The sequence below is a fragment of the Papio anubis genome, chromosome 3, assembly GCF_008728515.1.
Source record: "Papio anubis isolate 15944 chromosome 3, Panubis1.0, whole genome shotgun sequence".
In the NCBI taxonomy this organism is placed as follows: domain Eukaryota; kingdom Metazoa; phylum Chordata; class Mammalia; order Primates; family Cercopithecidae; genus Papio; species Papio anubis.
Genome location: NC_044978.1, coordinates 31,200,338 through 31,219,770, shown reverse-complemented (window position 1 = coordinate 31,219,770; position 19,433 = coordinate 31,200,338). Strand labels below are relative to the sequence as shown.

The window sequence follows — 19,433 nt, the reverse complement described above, 5'->3', positions numbered from 1 at the left end:
TTTGCTAAAATTCCTCTCTCTCATAAACTCTCTTCCCGTCTCTTGTACTCACCTAATTTCTGCAGGTTTTTCCATTTCTAGATTACACGTCACATTTTATGTCTACACTCTTGAAATTTCTTTTTATAAAATATTACTCTTAATTATAACACCTGCTATATTCTGCTGTGATTATCTGTCTCTTCTACTAGACTGTATAACTCTTGAGGGCTGGGAAATGGTCCCATTTATCTTTTATTACCAGCACTAAACCTACTCAGTGTCTGCAGCAAACAAGAGCTCAGAAAAGTCTGTTACAATCAAGTGAAAAGAAATATATGCAGGCTTTTAATTTGATGGTAGAAAAAAATATCTCCCAAGACATATCTTTGTTGGTCCTCCTTTATGCTAACACCCATTAATTTACCATTAAATAAACAGTTATTCTCAGAAAATGTAAGTATATGAAGAACTCCATCAAACAGTAAAAATATTAAATATTTTTTACTTGTTTGATTCTTTTATTTTCTGAACTTCTAATTCTCTTCCTTTAACAAAGCTAAATATACATACATTGTGAGAATACTTTACATCTTTCATGTTTAACATTTTTAATCTGACACTTTGGACTTAATATTTTAATATAACTAAGTAGTTTTTTTTCTTTTTTCAGTAAACCATGCCCTGAGTAAGTGTGACATTTCCAGACACTCTGCTGCTAACAGAATTGTTACAAAGTTGAAAAAGACAGGGACTTGCCCTTGAGAAGTTCACAGTTTGTCAAGACAGACTAGTCAAAAATAATTAAAACTTAATAGGCGAAGCCCTATACGTATGAAAGTCCAAATGAAATTATTTGGGAATGGCTTATAATTTAATAAATAAAAATAATGATAAAATAGTTTAATTCTTACTTATTTCTACTCTTATTTCTGGATGATCAGTTGCTTAATTCATAAGCAATAATTATTGAGCGCCTACCATGTACTAGGCATCATTCTAAATGCTTTATGTATATAAAAATATTTAATCATCTCAATAGCTCTCTATATATGCACCATTATTATTCCTATTTTACAGATGAGGACACCAATACAGAGAGAGGTTCAAGCAACTTCTTGAGGTTAAATCAGTAGTAGCAGAAATGGGACTAAAATGTAGCTGACTGCAGAGTCCCAGCTCCTAACCATTACAATACAGTGTCTCTTTGGTCAAAAAGCAAGTTTTCTACCTCCTAAATGTGCTCCTGTTATTTTATATAATCTTTTGAGAGAAGTTTGACCAAATCTTGGAGACTCAAACACTCTCTAGAATACTTCTCTTTGTCATCCTAATGGAGGTGACTTTTTGTCTACGCAGTTTATACCCCACGCTTCAAGAATAAAAGATTACTTGTGTTTCTCTCACATTTTACAGACCCAGTAAAATGGCATAGCCTTTGTGAATGCAGATTTGTTAAATGGGTAAAACAAAAAGAATGCTGTGTACAGAAAATTAACAACTGGGTTCTGTATTCCATTGCTCTTGCTCTGGCATCATAGAGCAAGTGATTTTAGTTTGCTTCAGGCATAACTTTTCTAAGATTGTTCACAAATATCCATCCAATACATTCCTAAATACCATTTAACTGAAGCATTTATTCTGATTTAAAATAAAATTTTCAGTGTCATTGATGAGAAAGAGTGTTTAGATAATAATAACTATTTACTATGGCATTCACGAAAAATGACCTAAGTTTGTCCATTTGTTTGTTTATTTATTCAATACACTTTTTTGATTGATATTGTTCTATAAACATTTGATGGCCAGGTGTGGTGACTTATGCCTGTAATCCCAACACTTTGAGAGGACGAGGCAAGAACATCACTTGAGCTCCAGAGTTTAAGACCAGCCTGGGTCACATAGTGAGACTCCATCTCTATTGAAAATCAAAAAATTAGCCAGGCATGGTGGCGCATCCCCGTAGTCCCAGCTACTCAGGAGGCTGAGGCAAGATGATCACTTGAGCTGGGAGGTTGAGGCTGCAGTAAGTTATGATCATGTCAACACACTCCAGCCTAGGCAACAGAGCAAGACCCTGTCTCAAAAAAAAAAAAAAATTAATTTAATTTAAATTAAAAAAAACTTTTATGATGGTGAATAGAGGAAGTAAAAGAATCAAGATATGATTTTATTAAAAACTTCTCTGGAGTAAGATCTACTGTAAGCAAAGCCAAAAGAAGAACAACAAAGTAAGAAAAAGTGTTTAAGACATAGGATTGACAAAGGTTAATTTTCATGATATACAAAAGCTTTTTATCAATCAATAAGAAAAAGCTACAGAATGCAATAAAAAAGCACAATGATTTGAGTGAGCAATTCACAGAAAGTAAAATGTAAATAATCTATACATATTTGAAAATAGAGGCTGGGTGTGGTGGCTCATGCCCAGCACTTTGGGAGGCCGAGGCGGGTGGATCACTTGAGCCCAGGAGTCTGAAACCAGACTAGGCACAATGAGACGTGTCTCTAAAAAAATTTTTTAAGTTTTTAAAAAGTGTGGTAGCATGCGCCTGTTGTCCTAGCTACTCAGGAGGCTGAGGTGGAAGGATTGCTTGAGCCCAAGAGTCTGAGGTTGCAGTGAGTTTTGATCACACCACTGCACTCCAACCTGGGCAACAGAGCGAGACCCTGTCTCTATTTTTAAAAAGAGAAAGAAAATATAATATCCTCAATATCGCTCAAAATGAAAAACTGAAAAATATAAATAATGCCCCATCACCACCTATAAGATTAGCAAAAATATTAATTTGCTTTCCACTTCCCACAGTTGGTAAGAGAAAAGGAAAGAGGTAGTTTCATACTTTACTGTTGAAATTGTAAAATGCTACAACATCTGCAAGAAATTACCCTCTTACCTTTTGCACTGTGGGAAATAAATAAATGTTGAATGAACAAAATATGTAAGTCCATTCTCTCAATTGCTATCCCTGTATATATAATTTGACAAACAGTGTTACTTTTGTAAATACTAACCAAATTAACTTCTAATAATCAGATTAACTTCTGATTTTAGCTTTGTGCTTTAGTAATAGCTAAAATCAGGAGCTCCAATCTTGGTATTATAATTTGAGTAAGTTCTAGTAAAGTCTTGCAGAGACCTCAACCTTATGGAGTATCAAAAAAGAGAAAGGCTGTCCCACCCCAGGCAGAGGGGGCAACAGATTTTAAACATTGATCTTTGTTGAAAACTCCTAATAGTGATTTCACATGTTCAGATTTGTCCTCAAGACCACAGGCAATAGGCACGATAATGATTAAAGCTGCTGATGCACTCAGAAGAAGACTGAAGATCAGCTGGAATTTGTTCTTGCTCAGTCAGGAACAAGTATGAACAGCAGAAAGTTACAAAGTAAACACACATCTTGGAGAAACATCTCTCTTCCTCTATGTTGAATCGTATCTCTTAGAGGCAGCAAGCGTTACTACTCCCCTCAAAGAACTCTCTGCTTCAAATGGTATGTTTAGAATGCCCTGGATGTCACAAGAACAGTACCAATCTTATATTCTTACTCATACTTGTCCCTATCCTCTCTATCATTGACAGCCTACAATCCTACTCAAACTCTTCCTCCTTCACTATTTTATGGCAAAGCACTCTTCCTCTTTTGACCTCATAAAAATTAGAACTTATATTATGTCATCCAGCAGTTCTTAGATGGAACTATCATTTGTTTCATACACTATGTTTCCTTAACTAAATAATTTTTAAAAAGCTTAAAGTGGGGCAGTGAGGATAATCACCTTGTACTACTTTGCTACCATTCTGGTTGTTTTCCTCACTATAACACATGGTAAATGTTGCATAAATTGAGCTTCCCTCAATAGAAGAAAGAATGATAAAGGCAGTTGGGTAGAATGAGATTTAGTTGAGGCGTTCAGAATTAAAACACATGTCACTAGAGAACATAAAGGTTTGCCCTGTATTCACAATAGGTTAGCGCTTATGTTCATCAGCTTTAAATCTCAAGGTCCTTTCTCATAGACTTCACTGCCAGGTTCATAATTTACTTTCCATTGACCTAATCATTCTCAGGAACTTCCATATCTCTGCTTACCACTCCCCAAACACTTGACCTCATCGTGAGAACCTTTACCTACTTCACCCTAGGTACTTTCATTCATTCTCTACTTTATCACTATGACATTTTATCATATGGACTTGTTTCATTAATCCAAGGATAACTTGGTAGTAGTTATACAATAACGGCTAAAAATATAGAATCTAGCATTAGCCAGATTTGATGATATCTCTGTTCAGGAACTTACTAGCTATGTAACATTGAACAAGTTAGATAATTGTTGAGAGACAATTCTTCATGGCATTTCTGCACATCTTACATTAGATTTTGTTCTGTATGTTTTGTTTTGTTTTTTGGGGTTTTTTGTTTGTTTGTTTGTTTGTTTTGGTTGATTGGTTTGTTTGTTTTGAGAGGGAGTCTTGCTCTGTCACCCAGGCTGGAGTGCAGTAGCATGATCTTGGCTCACTGCAACCTCCACCTCCCGGGTTCACACCATTCTCCTGCCTCAGCCTCCTGAGTAGCTGGGACTACAGGTACCCGCCACCACACCCAGCTAGTTTTTTGTATTTTTAGTAGAGACGGGGTTTCACCACGTTAGCCAGAATGGTCTCGATCTCCTGACCTCGTGATCCCCCTCCACCACCTCAGCCTCCCAAAGTCTGCATGTATTTTTAAGAGTATTAGCATACCAAACAGAGAGTATCTCCCTCTGAGATGAAGGGCAGATTTGTTTCCTGACAAAGATAATAAAGATAATGTATCCATCTGAGGCAAATATTTGGCAGGTTAGCTAGCAGCCCCTTATAGAATGGGGGGTTTCCTAAGCTTAGTGTCCCTCAGCAGTAACATAAACACACTATCTGAAGCATTCACCAAGGCCACTCTGTATTGCCCCAATAGAACTTGAGAGGCAAGGGAGCATAAAACTCATGGCACCTGCTATATCATGAGTAATAAAGTCATTTGTTTCTGACCCAGGAGTCTCATATCTTCTGCTAACATCTATCAATCTGTGGCAGACTCACCTGTTAGCTTCCAAGTAAAGTAAAATCCCAGACTCTTTATAGCTCTTGATAATAACTTCTCTGTGCCTCAGTTTTCCTGCCTATAAAATGGAGGATGCCTACTTCACAGAGCTAGTACATTAATAAAATGGAATAATGAGATAATGCATATATAATGCTTAAAACCAGTTACAGCCTTATAGCTGGACCCTTGAACACTCTTTAAGGAGGCAGAACTTGGTGGCTGCTGACCACCTCCTTGCCAAGTCAAATGTTCTACTCCCCAATTCAGTCCTTGCTGGTGTCTCTGCACCACTGACATCAGGGATCCTTTTCTCCTCCATCAAAGTTCCTATTTTGTAGTCTGTGACTCTACTAAACTGATTTTCTTCCTACATTTTTGTCCTTCTCCAATTTCTTCCTCCTGCTCACACTCACAAAACAATGAATTAACAAAAGGATAATGTTTTCCAAATGTCCTAAGGCCATTCTAAATTTCTACAAGATACTTGTTAACAATGCAACAACAGAAAAGTTTTTTTTCTAAAATGGGGGAAGGGAAAGGCAGTAATCAGAATGAGGTGCTGGAGAAAGTCCTAAGATATTTATCAAAGGGAGAAAAGAGTCATAAGAAAACCTTATAAAACGTGAGGAGTCACACAATTATGTAGATGATCAATATTTATTATTCTCTAATGTAGACTCTTCATGAAAAATTTGCAATAAATTTAACTGGAAAGAAGGAAAATAAGTTACATGGCCAAGTGACCATTGAAACACAGTGCGGAATGTTGGAAAGAAGACACTTTTACCATCAACAGATTCCAACAGATCCCAGCTCCAGACTTGAGTAGTTGTAAGAACTTGAGTGAGACACTTAACCTCACCAAACTTCAGTTTACTCACCTCCCAAATGGGGTAAGACTATTTCTCATAGCTCAACAAATGGTAGCTATGGCGAGTATGATTATTGCAGGATGATGTAAACCAAAAATAAAATTCTAAGCCCCCAACCAACTGAACTGATCTCTACGCCTGGGGCATTCTACAACCAATAGAAATAGAAAAGATCATTCAAGGGTAATATGAACACCTTTAAGCACACAAACTAGAGAACCTAGAGGAGATGGACAAATTCCTGGAAATATACAACCCTCCCAGATTAAACTAGCAAGAAATAGAAACTCTGAACAGACCAGTAACAAGCAGAAGGACTGAAACGGTAACTGTGATGGTTAATATTGAATGTCAACTTGATTGGATTGAAAGATGCAAAGTATTGTTCCTGGGTGTGTCTGTGAGGGTGCTGCCAAAGAGATTAACATTTGAGTCAGTGGACTGGGAAAGGCAGACCCACCCTCAATCTGGGTGGGCACCATCTAATTAGCTGCCAGCACAACTAGAATAAAGCAGGCAGAAAAGGTGGAAGAAGCTGATTTGCTGAGTCTTCTGGCCTTCAACTTTCTCCCATACTGGATGGTTCCTGCCTTCAAATATTAGATCCCAAGATCTTCAGCTTTTGGACTCTTGGACTTATACCAGTGATCTGCCAGGGTCTCTCAGGCCTTTGGCCACAGACTGAAGGCTGCATTGTCAACTTCCCTACTTTTGAGATATGAGGACTTGGACCAGCTTCCTTGTTCTTCAGCTTGTAGACGGCATATTGTGGGACTTCGCCTTGTGATTGTGTGAGTCAAAAATCCTTAGTAAACTCCCTTTCATATATACATCGAACCTATTAGTTCTGTCCCTCTAGAGACCGCAACTAATACAGTAATTTAAAAATTGCCAACAAAAAAAGTCGAGGGCCAGATGGATTCACGGCTGAATTCTACCAGACATTCAAAGAAGAATTGGAACCAATCCGATGACACTATTCCACTATAAGACAGGGAAAGAAGGAATCATCCCTACATCATTCTACGAAGCCAGCATCACCCAATAGCAAAACCAGGAAAGGACACAACGAAAAAAGAGGAAACTACAGACCAATATCCCTAATGAACAAAGATGCAAAAATCCTCAGCAAAATACTAGCTAAACCAATCCAGCGTATCAAAAAGATAATCCACCATGATCAAGTGGTTTCATACCAGAGATACAGGGATGATTTAACATATGCAAGCAAGCCAATAGATGTGATACACCACATAAACAGAATTTAAAACAAAAATTACATGGTCATCTCAACAGATGCAGAAAAATCATTTGACAAAATCCAGCATCAATTTTTGGTTAAAACCCATTGGCATAGAAGGGACATACCTTAAGGTAATAAAAGTCATCTATGACAAACCCACAGCCAACATTATACTGAATGGGGAAAAGTTAAATGCATTCCCCCTGAAAACTGGAACAAGACAAACATCCCACTTTTCCCACTTCTATTCAACATAATATTGGAAGTCCTAGCCAGAACAATCAGAAAAGAGAAAGAAATAAAGGACATCCAGATCAGTAAAATGGAAGTCAAATTGTCACTGTTCACTGATTATATAATTGTATACCTAGAAAACCCTAAAGATTCCTCCAAAAAACTTCTAGAACTGATAAACGAATTCAGTAAAGCTTCAGGATACAAAATTAGTGTACACAAATCAGTAGCTCTGCTATACACCAACAGCAACCAAGCTGAGAATCAAATCAAGAACTTAACCCCTTTTATAATAGCTGCAAAAAAATAAAATAAAATAAAATACTTAGGAATATACTTAATCAAGGAGGTAAAATATCTCTACAAGGAAAACTACAAAACACTGCTGAAAGAAATCATAGGTGACACAAACCAATGGTAACACATCTCATGTGTGTTTGGATGGGTAGAATTAATATTGTGAAAATGACCATCCTGCTAAAAGCAATCTACAAATTCAGTGCAATTCCTATCAAAATACCACCATAATTCTTCACAGAACTAGAAAAAAATCATAAAATTCACATAGAACCAAAAAAGAGTCCACACAGACAAAGTAGGACTAAACAAAAAGAACAAATCTGGAGCCATCACGTTACCTGACTTCAGACTATACTATAAGGCTATAGTCACCAAAACAGTATGGTGCTGGTATAAAAACAGGCACATAGACCAATGGAACAGAATAGAGGACCCAGAAATAAGTCCAATGCTCACAGTTAACTGATCTTCAACAAAGCAAACAAAAACATAAAGTGGGTAAAGAACACCCTATTCAACAAATGGTGCTAGGATAATTGGCAAGCCACATGTAGAAGAATGAAACTGTATCCTCACCCCTTACCTTATGCAAAAATCAACTCTAGATAGATAAAAGACTTAAATATAAAACCTGAAACCATAAAAATTCCAGAAGATAACATCCGAAAAACCTTTCTAGACATCGGCTTAGGCAAAGGCTTCATGACCAAGAACACAAAAACAAATTGCAACAACAACAACAAAAGATAAAGAGATGGAGCTTAATTAAACCAAAAAACTTTTGCATAACAAAAGAAATAATCAGCAGAGTAAACTGACAACCCACAGAGTGGGAGAAAAATCTTCACAAACTATGCATGACAAAGGACTATTATCCAGAATCTACAAGTAATTCAAACAAATCAGCAAGAAACAGAAAGAAAAAAAAAATCCCATCAAAAACTGGGCTAAGGACATGAATAGACAATTCTCAGAAGATATACAAATGGTCAACAAACATATGAAAAAATGCTCAACATCATTAATGATCGGGGAAATGCAGGTCAAAACCACAGTGTGATACCACCTTACTCCTGCAAGAATGGCCATAATAAAAAATTATAGATGTTGGCGTGGATGTGGTGAAAAGGGAACATGTTTGCACTGCTGGTGGGAATGTAAACTAGTACAACCACTATGGGAAACAGTGTGAAGATTCCTTAAATAACTAAAAGTAGATCTACCATTTAATACAGCAATCCCACTACTGGATATCTACCCAGAGGAAAAGAAGTCATTATACAAAAAAGACGCTTGCACACGCATGTTTATAGCAGCACAATTTGCAATTGCAAAAATATGGAACCAGACCAAATGCCCATCAATTAAGTGGATAAAGAAAGTGTGGTACACATATACCATAGAATACCACTCACCCATAAAAAGGTATGAAATAATGGCATTTGCAGCAACCTGGATAAAATTGGAGACCATTATTCTAAGTGAAGTAACTCAGGAATGGAAAACCAAACATTGTATGTTCTCCCTCATAAGTGGAAGCTAAGCTGTGAGGATGCAAAGTCATAAGAATGATACAATGAACTTTGGGGCCTCAGGGGAAAGAATGGGAGGAGAGTGAGGGATAAAAGACTACACATTGGGTACAGTGTACACTGCTCAGCTGATGCATACACCAAAACCTCAGAAATCACCACTAAATAATGTACCCATGTAACAAAACACCACCTGTCCCCCCAAAACCTATTGAAATTTTAAAAAATAATAATACAATTAAAAAATAAAAGTAAACCTGAACACTAGTTCAGGCCATGTTGGGAAAGGGTGGTTGGGCATGCCTCCTTATACCTTCTTCTCTTTGGAATTCAGGCACAGTTGACCAGAATTAACATTAAAAGAGAACCTAAGATCGACAAAACAAACTCTGTTTGTAGCAATAAGATACCAGCATGACAGACAGTGGGCCCTGAAAGAAATCAAAGCATTTTACCCCAAGATGTATTTCCTTGATATATTTTGAAATGGCCCTGCCAAGCTCTCACTTGTGCGGAAAATCTACATTCTGTAGAGAATCCCCTTCCAGATCTTTTTTCCTGGTCCAGGAGAAATTAAGAGTCTGGTACCTCTTTAAGTCTGATAAGAAACATTTACAGCCTATTCTCTCTGAAGCCTGCTACCTGGAGGCTTCGTCTGCATTTGGCCATTATGGCCAAAACCACAATTACTTTTGCACCAACCTAATAGAAGGTATCACCAGCTTCATAAAAACTCCAGGTGCTGAACATTCCTTAGTGTCAGGCTAATATAACTCAGTGCCAGTCTTAGATAACTGTTTGCTTCATTTGATAAACTTACCTGTAACAAAAAATCAAAGAGTGCCATCTTGGACCACTCATGATGATGTATTTCAGTACAACCCGATTCAGGCTTGGGTACTCGGCCGTTCTGCCAGCATTTCTGTTTCAGCAACTGCTGATAAGTTCCCCAGGTGAGCTTAACGGAAGAATGGGTGTCATTACTTGTTGGAGATAAAGATGCATCCCAGAGAATGACGGGGCACGGGCGGCCATCTATGGAATCAGAAAAACAAACACACTTTCAGCACATTACTGACGCAGGGTGTGCCTTTGAGCAGGTCGTTCACTCTTCTCACAGTCTCACTCTCACCTATCAAATGTGAGAGTATGATTTGACAATATTTTACTGTCCCTTTGTCTTCTGAAGTTTTAATACTTTCATACCTCAGTGCTTCCTATTTGAAGTCTTATAAAGCAGAAAGTTATTGTGAGACAATGAAAAAAAAATTTTAAACAAGATACTTTATAGATGTGGCAGGAATAGGCTACTAAGCACCAATAACAACGTCCTATGGTTAATGTGGTTTTATTCCACATCTAAAAGCAGCCACCACAAAAAGGGAAAGAATCCAGACATTTATAATTGTCTATTCAACGTCTGAGTGGAGCTGCTCTTTATTTGTAATAACAACTGTCTGATTTTCTGAGGCCACATTATGATGTCAGGAAGAAAAAGAATTTTTAGAAGTCGCAAATTTAAAAGTGAAATTGTATGGTTCACACCAATCACTATAATCTACAAAGACGGAAAAAAAAAAAGAGGCAAGAGGTTTTTTCTTTCCTGATAGAAACTGTGCAAGCACAACAGTGCTCTTGTTAAGAGATCATTTATTCACACACAACCTCAACAAAGTTCATTTAAGCAGATGTCAGTTCTTCAACTGCATGTGCATAGATGATCTTTTTTAACCTGTCACTCAATTTGTTTTGTCTCACTTTTGGAAGTTTGGAAATGCAATTTCTTTCATTGTTAAACTGTACAAAGAATGATGGGCCCCAGTGAAATAATCATAAACAAGAAAGACCATGATCCAGACACATTAAACAACACTTCAAGCTTAAAACCAATAACATCATTCCCAAGCCCCCATTTCTGACCAATAAAGTCACAAGGGGATGGTGTTGAGCATTTTTGCTTATAACTCAAAAATCAGAATGATGCACCTGATAAAAACAACTAAATTACAAAGATCCGATAAAGCCCACTTAACTCATTCTTAACAGGCCTGAACAACAGAGGCCTCTGAAATTACAACTGGAGTGTTCAGACTTGTCACCGGAACTTTTAAGACCGCTCTTAAATAGCCTCAGATGTTCTCAATATATAATATGGTCTATTAGAAACTTTTATTTTGCCACCTTACTGTCTTGCCATGTTGTAGAGTTCTTATCTCCAGTCTTTAACACAGGAAACAGTCCTCTAACCACTCCTGAGTTTGGAGTTATACTAACCTTAATAGTTTTAGTAGCATTAACTTAAATCATTCTAATCACTTGCATTATAGTTCTGTTCAAAGAAAAATCTTTCTCCCTTTAGCCTTGCAATGTAGGCCAGGGCATGTGGAAAGTCTATTGGATTATGGAAAATATGCTACAATCATTCATACAAAACTAACAGAGGAGTGGAGAAAGAAATGTGAGCCATAACAAAAGAGCTTCATTTGCAGCACGCTCTCTCTCCTTCCAATTTCGCTTTACCTTAGTAAATGATTTGGGGTTCCTGGGACCTAATTATATCTTCTTAGATGTCAGATAATTTTAAATATGTATATCCCAAATACTATGCCAATTTATTTTAAAAGAATAAATTCCAGGTAAAAGCAATCCATCATGCTGTGGAAGACAGCACTGGGCCAGTATAACCAAATACAAATAAAAAATAGACACATAGCCTCCAAAGGTGTGCGCTTCAGGCGTCTAAAAATAAACACCAAGAAGCTCTTTCTATCAGTGTCTTTGAACCAAAGTTATACACAGACAAAGAGCACTTAGCATGCTCAGGGCTAGAAAGTATTCAAAGGGAGTTGAAACCTAACAGTGAACTTCAACACACATCAACACACGGGTCAGAAGGACAGCAGTTTCCTCAGCAATTCATATAAGGCCTTTGGAGAAACATGGAAATGATCTACATAAACAATTGAAACCTGCTGGGCTGTTTTTCTTCCCTTTAGAAACATTTGTTTCTAATTGTAAAACTAATTAAAGGTAAATCCACTCATTTCATGAAATACAGAAAAACATAAAAATGTATAGCTAAGAAAATAAAAATCAACCATAACCTCCTCTCCCAGTAATTGGTTCTGTTATTTGTATATTTACCTCCAGTATTTTTCTATGCCTTTCTTTCTCATCTGAATAGGTAAACTGCTTCTAGAATTTTTTTTAAAGAGTATAACTTATGATTAGAGCTCAGACTCTGGAATCCAACACAATTCTGGTCACATTATGTCTTAGTTTCGTAAAGTTAGAGAAGTTATGTAACCTTTTTAAACCTTGTTTTTCTCACCTGTAAAATGAAGCAATAACATACCTTCAAAACTGACCTTATTAGGAAGAAATGAGATCGTGCATCTAAAATTCCCAGCATGGTACCTAATATAAACACATGCCCCAGAAAGGTTTTGCTCTGATGACTATTACATATATACATCACATAATCACATAATTCATCAGGCTTCAACTGACCTTTACTATTTCTTGAGGATTTACTGTGCACTAAGCACTATTCTAGAACCGGAAGCTACATACATGAATAGATAAATGTCAAGTTTTTTGCTTTCATGGAACTTACATTTCTACCAGGAGAAAGAGGCAAAATTTATGCAAAGAAAAAAAGCTATTTGGGATCATCTTGTATGTAGAGTTTGTCATAATTATTTCACTAAATATTATACTATAAATACTTATTTCAATTATTTTTAAATAGTGCCATTGTAATTGTAATGCAATAATCTAGCCCAGTGATCAGCAAATTTTATAAAAGGCAGATAGTAAATATTTTAGGCTTTGAGGGCCTAAAATATCACAACTATTCAACTATGCCACTGTTCAACTCCATTGTAGCCCAAAAGCAGTCATGGAAAATATATAAACAAGTGGTCGTAACTATTCCATTAACATTTTATCATGTATGCCGAAACTTAAATTTCATGTGAGTCTCAAGGGTCATAGCAATATCACTAATCTTCTGATTTTTGTGAATCATTTAAAATTATAGAGACGATTTTTAGTTCACAAAATAAAAACAGGCAGTGGGCTATTTTTGGCCCACAAGCTATACATTAACCCCTAATTTAGTTTATGAGTATACTGTATGTCAGTCACCATTTCTCTATTTTAGATCAACAAATTTTTGGAATGATACATTTTCTGTACTAATCATTAAAAAGGCATTCTCAAACTGCCAAAGAAAGTGTTCAACTGATAAGTATAATTGGTTTTCAATTAATAGCCTATGTTTTTCTCCCAATCCATCCCTTTCCCCTCAGCAAAATCTTCTGAATGCCGACTATCGCATAAAGACATTCTTTCCTGCCCTGCTAGAAATCAGTGCACCTCAGGAAAGGGGATTCCCAAAGAACCAGAAGAAAGCATGGTGAGCAGCAAGACTTAGACTGAGTCACAGATGGCTGTGGTTTCTTTCCACACACAGGTCTTCTTGCTACATATACATGTGTGGGCCTTGCAGGTAATAATAGTAGTCACTATAACTCCAGATCTCAGAGCAATGAGTACTTCTGTGAGGAGAATTCCACTTCTTTTAATATATGGCTTTTGAAAGAATTAAATGAACCTTGATGGATTTGAAGAGATGACAGAAAAATTGCCTCTGAAAACAGGAAACTGGTTAAAGCAACTTACCCTGAAGTGTTTCAGAGATGAGAAGCATTCATCTCTCCACATTCAGGTTTGTCAAAATGATGCAGTACTGAACTCTCCAGAGAAATCTCAACAAGTGAAGAGATAAAATTCTGTCACAGTGGTGAGAAAGCGGGTTTTAAAAGATATGTGGGTGTTCATGTGAATTAAAGGTTATAGAGCTGTCCTAAAAAATGAGACTTGCCAGGAAAGCTTCTTTTTTCCTGAAATCTGAATATTTCCCCTGAATTTTGATGCTCTCCCAAGTCGTTTTTTATTCAAAAGCACAAAGAAGACATTCTTCTGAGAAGATGAACATGAAAATTCACTTAGAATGAGTGCTTTACACAATCTTCTTTGTCTAGATTTATTAAATGCCGTTCACTTTGAGCACTGGCTGAGTGGTTTTGTGGAATTATAGGTGAATGCTAAGCATGTTGGGTGGAGCTGTGAATGTCTGTGTGCATTTGTCACTGAGCAAAAACAAGAAGAAAAGTCTTGAGCTCTGAAATCAAAAGTTCTTTCTCTTGCACGGGCCATGTTCCAAGACTCCTTGTGAACAAGATAAAAAGCAAGTGACAGTCCAGCTCAAGTCCTTCATTAAAAACAATTCTACAATACCCATTGAAGAAAACAAAAGCCAGTCAAACTTGAGTGGCATCTTTGTTATAGGAAACAAATTCTCTTGGGCTCCATTGCAACTGTCAACAACACATTGAAGGAAAACTTTAATGCAAAAAGAAATAAACCTCTATAAGGTTTTCATGATTTTTAAAAACAGTAGGTGGGGAGGTAGGAGTCTGTAGATTACATAGGCATAGATTTTATATGGCCAAACAAGTCCTGAATCTAGGAATTTGTCCTAGAGCAAATTAAAATCACAATAAGATATGACTTCATCCCAGTCAGAAGGGCTATGATTAAAAAGACAAAAAGATTACAAGTGTTGGTGAGGGTTTGGAGAAAAGGGAACCCTTAGCACTGCTGGTCAGAATGTGCATTAATACAGCCATGATGGAAAACAGTATGGAAGTTTCTCAGGAAGCTAAAAATAGAATTACCATACTATCCAGTAATCCTAATTCCGGGTGTCTATCCAAAGGAATTGAAATCGGTATGCCGAAGAGATGTCTGTACTCCCATGTTCACTGCAGCACTATTTATAATAGCTAAGTTATGGAAGCAACCTAGGTGTCCATCATCAGAAAATGGATAAGAAAAATGTGCTATGTTACATATACACAATGGAATTCTATTATTCACCCTTTAAAAAGGGAGAAATCCTGTCATTTGTGACAACATGGATGAACCTGGATGACACTATTTTAAACAAAATAATCCAGGCACAGAAAGACAAATACTGCATGACCTCATTTATATGTGGAATCTAAAAAAGTGGAACTCAAAAGTAGAGAGGAGAATGGTGGCTACCAGAGGCTGGGAGAGGGGGTTAAATTGGAAAAGGGTTGATCAACAGATACAAAGTTTTGGTTAGACAGGACAGGTAAGCTTTAGTGATCTATTATACAGAATGGTGACTATAATAAATAATAATACAACGTATATATCAAAATTACTAAAAGAATATATTTACAATGTTTCACCAAAAAAAAAGAGATAATCCTATGATTCGAAGAAGCCTAAAAAATAAATTAATTAAAATTTAAATTTTTTTAAAAGTAAGGTGATGGATTTTTAAATTAGCATAATTTAATAATTCCACATTGTAAACATATATCAAAAATCACCTTGTGCCCATAAATATATAGAAATACTCAACTGAAAATTAGATTAAATAATAAAAAAGAAGTAGATCTCTGGGTGACTCAGAATATGTTTCATATATTTATTTATCTAACTGTTTTTCACTTCATAGTTTGTTTTCTCTAGGCCTGAGTTAAAATAATCTCCATACTTCCTCAGGAGTTAGCTAAGTGTGAAGTTAAGGAAGCAGGAAAGGAGAATTTCTTGTGACTTCATTCATCACTAACTACCTAAACAACCTAAATCGCCAGTTCTCCTCTGAAAACAAGCGTTCTTCTTTGTTCCAACGAATGGGCAGGAACTTCTGCTTTCTAGGTCTGCCCTGAACTTCTGCTGTATAAATGGAAACTCCAAGACCCTTCCTGTCTCAATATTCCACTTTAAAAAACAGGAATCAAATTTGACTTCAGAGGGTGGTGATGATGTGGTCACTGTGCCAGACTCTACAATCACATTTGGCAGATGAAGTCTTGGTCACATCAGGGTGACTCAGTCCTGGGGGATTTAGCATTTGTTAATCCAGTTAAATCCATGAATTCCTGACCTGAGTGACCCTCTTACTTCTTACAGTGCAAAGCCCATGACATCACCCCCTTTCTTCAAACCCTTCAGTGACTCCCTATTTTCTTCAAGATAAAGTCCAGGCTCCTTACAGGACATAAAACACACTCACTCTTACTTACCACAGCTTAACTCACATCATGCCCCCCAAACCCTAATCTGTTGTTTTTCAGAACTATTTGCAATTTCCTGAACACACTCTGCTTTCACACGTTTTTCATAGTCTGTTCCCTCTATACTTTCTGCACCCATCCCATCTCTCACACCACCCACAGTGACTTTTAAGAACCAGTTCTGGCATTACCTCTTCCAAAAGTATTTATAATTTCCCACTCAACCCCCTACATACACATTCTAGGCTTAATTCTCCCTCTCTTTGCCTACAGGGCCTCCTAAAAATATCTCCGTTGATGTTTTTATCACACCCTTTTTGTAAGGTAGGTTTGCTTAACGGTCTCCTGTCTTCCAAGCGGAGAGCTCTGAAGAACAGAGACTACTTCTTAGTCCTCTGGATCTCTAACTTTTGATGCAGTGTCTAGAACAAAGCAAGCACTCAAAAGTTCTGAACGCATTTTTGCAGAATCCCCCAATGTTCATGTATAGCTCTTAGAGTCTAAGGAATGGTCCATGGACCCAGAATAAAAATTTGCCTGGCATGACATCCTAGTAAGGTGTAATTTCACTGTCTCCATTCAACATGAATTGGGAAGGATTAGAGAAAAACTTGAGAAATAGAGCCAGGGATGTGCAGAGGTTTCGATGCCCTCATTCTGTCCAGCTTGTGCTCAACTATCCACTCCGATGTATCTCTTATACACTGGGACGATGAAAATAGGGGTGGTGGAAGCACTACTGCCTCTCTCCTTCTGAGCCCAGATTACTATCATGAGAAGGGGAACAGTTAGGCATCATGGCTACATTCAGGAATCAGGAGACAAGGCAATGGGGAACGTGGTCACAATCTGGATGGATGATTAACAGGGAAAGCCCCAGGCTGCAGTCATTGAAGGCTCACACATGATGTGAAGGGACAGCGGGAGGCAGTAAGGCACAGTTTTGAGGAATGAGGCTATGGAGTCCTCTTGGCCCATGTCTGTATCCCAGCCCTACTGCACGCTACCTGTGGGCTTTCAGGGAACATACATTATTCTTTCATCCTCCGTTTCCCCTCAGGAAATGTGTATAAGAACATCTGATGTAGGGGACTGTTGTGACATTTAATAAGATAATGGATGCAAACTGCCTAGCACTCCACAAATAAGAGATCTCGTTATTATCCTCTATAAGCTCCAAGGTCCTTCTCTAAATGAAAAATGTAGGTGCCCATTTATTCTACTCAAGTAAACATCGATCTGGATAAACCAACTAAGAAAATCTAAAGAAATATATCACAAAGAGCTACATTAGCTTAGAAATGGCATGAAAAGGGTGGCATTCAAGAGCGCTAGCTGGGCACGGTGGCTCACGCCTGCAATCCCAGCACTTTTGGGAAACGAAGGCAGGTGGATCATGAGGTCAGAGGTTTGAGACCAGCCTGGCCAACATGGTGAAACCCTGTCTCTACTAAAAATACAAAAATTAGCCGGGCGTGGTGACAGGCGCCTGTAATTCCAGCTACTCAGGAGGCTGAGGAAGAGAATTACTTGAACCCAGGAGGCAGAGGTTGCAGTGAGCCAAGATCTCACTACTGCACTCCAGCCTGTCTCGGGAAAAAAATAAAAGAAAAAAAAGGTGTTAGTATGTGTTAAGCAATGTTATATGTTATACATATTAACTCATTTAATTCTCATGACAACTCTAAGGTAAGTAATGTTATCATCACTGTTTTTATTATCATCATCCCTATTATACTAATAAAATATAAAACACAGAAAGATTAAGTAACTTTTCCCCAGATCACCTAGCTAGCAAGTGGCAGAATCCAGATTCACCTGCAAAGAGTCTACATTCCCCGTCAACACCCCAAAATACAAAGCTATTTGAATTACAAACTGTACCACTTTTCCCTAGTACCTAGGGCAGTGCCTCACACGTAAAAATGCCATTGAATTGAGTTGATTACAAACACATTGAAACTGTAACAATTCTTCTTTAACTTAGGTAGGAAGAGCTATCTAGCACCCCTGCACCTGTGTGATCCTTACAGCAACTCAGAGACAGCAGCTGATTCACTCCCACTGAAGAGCCCACCTCCTTGAGCTTGGGAAGGTGCTTAGTGAATCCTCACATCAGTGACAGGAAGATTTCCTCCAGAACACTGAACTCACACATGGCCCTGTAGTGTCAGCGCCACAAGAGCAGAGATTCCTGACTGTTTTGTTCACTGATGCAGCCCCAGTGACTAGAATAGTGGCTAGCACACAGCACGTGCTCAATAAATACATGTTAAAGGAAGAAAAGATAAATGTGATCCTATAGAAGACAATAGATTGCATGGAGTTAAGGCACATGCATCTCTTATGCTGTGAGTACTGTGGCAACCATTAATCACCCCTTTGATCCCAGCTGTGTGTGGGACCAAGGGACAAATTACACAGCAGAGAAGGTTGCCCGGTTCCCCGTTTGCCTATGAAGTTATGTAGTGAGCAAACAAGAGGACGCTGGAGCACAGCGCTGCTTAGAGCCGAGGCTCAGTAAACTTTTGTTCACTGATGAATGAATGTATTAAGCTGACCAGCTCAATTTGATTCATAAAGAAATAGCCTTAGGGCTTTTCTGAGGAAGAACACAACATACTTTCAATCCAACTTTTTAAAAAATAAAACATGATTCTACACTCCTAAATAAATATTTCCACAAAGTTTGCCTGTATGTCAAAGATTTCTAGGATTCGGAAGCCAGTATGTTCCCAGGTTGTGAGGACGTCTGTGTTATTCTCAACACTCCCTGCAAAATGACTATGTCCTTACCTGAGAGCCTGAAACAATATAAAATGCAAAGCTGCCATCCCTCTGCCTCGGCAACTGCACATTCACCCAGAACTCACAGTGCTGCTCACATAGGCTTGAAAAGAGAGTGAAAAACACACAACATATTTCTCCTCCTTTATAATACGAAGAGGCAATACAAGTTGGAAAACAGTGAGCAACTTGGGATCTACAATGAATTTAAATGGAAGTTTGTGGGGTGCCTGCAGTTTGTCATGTAAGCAGCCTTGACATACAGAATTCCTGGA

General features: G+C 37.7%; 1 protein-coding gene across 2 annotated transcripts in view; it reads right to left on the bottom strand.

Moving 5' to 3' along the window:
* The window catches only part of GASK1B (golgi associated kinase 1B), a 48,210-nt gene that overhangs the window by 20,644 nt on the left and 8,133 nt on the right, over positions 1–19,433 (bottom strand). For both annotated transcript variants that reach the window (XM_003899309.5, XM_003899308.5), the window contains exon 3: positions 10,071–10,285. In XM_003899309.5, the coding sequence (XP_003899358.1) occupies positions 10,071–10,285 (215 nt within the window). The remainder of the gene's footprint in view (positions 1–10,070; positions 10,286–19,433) is intronic.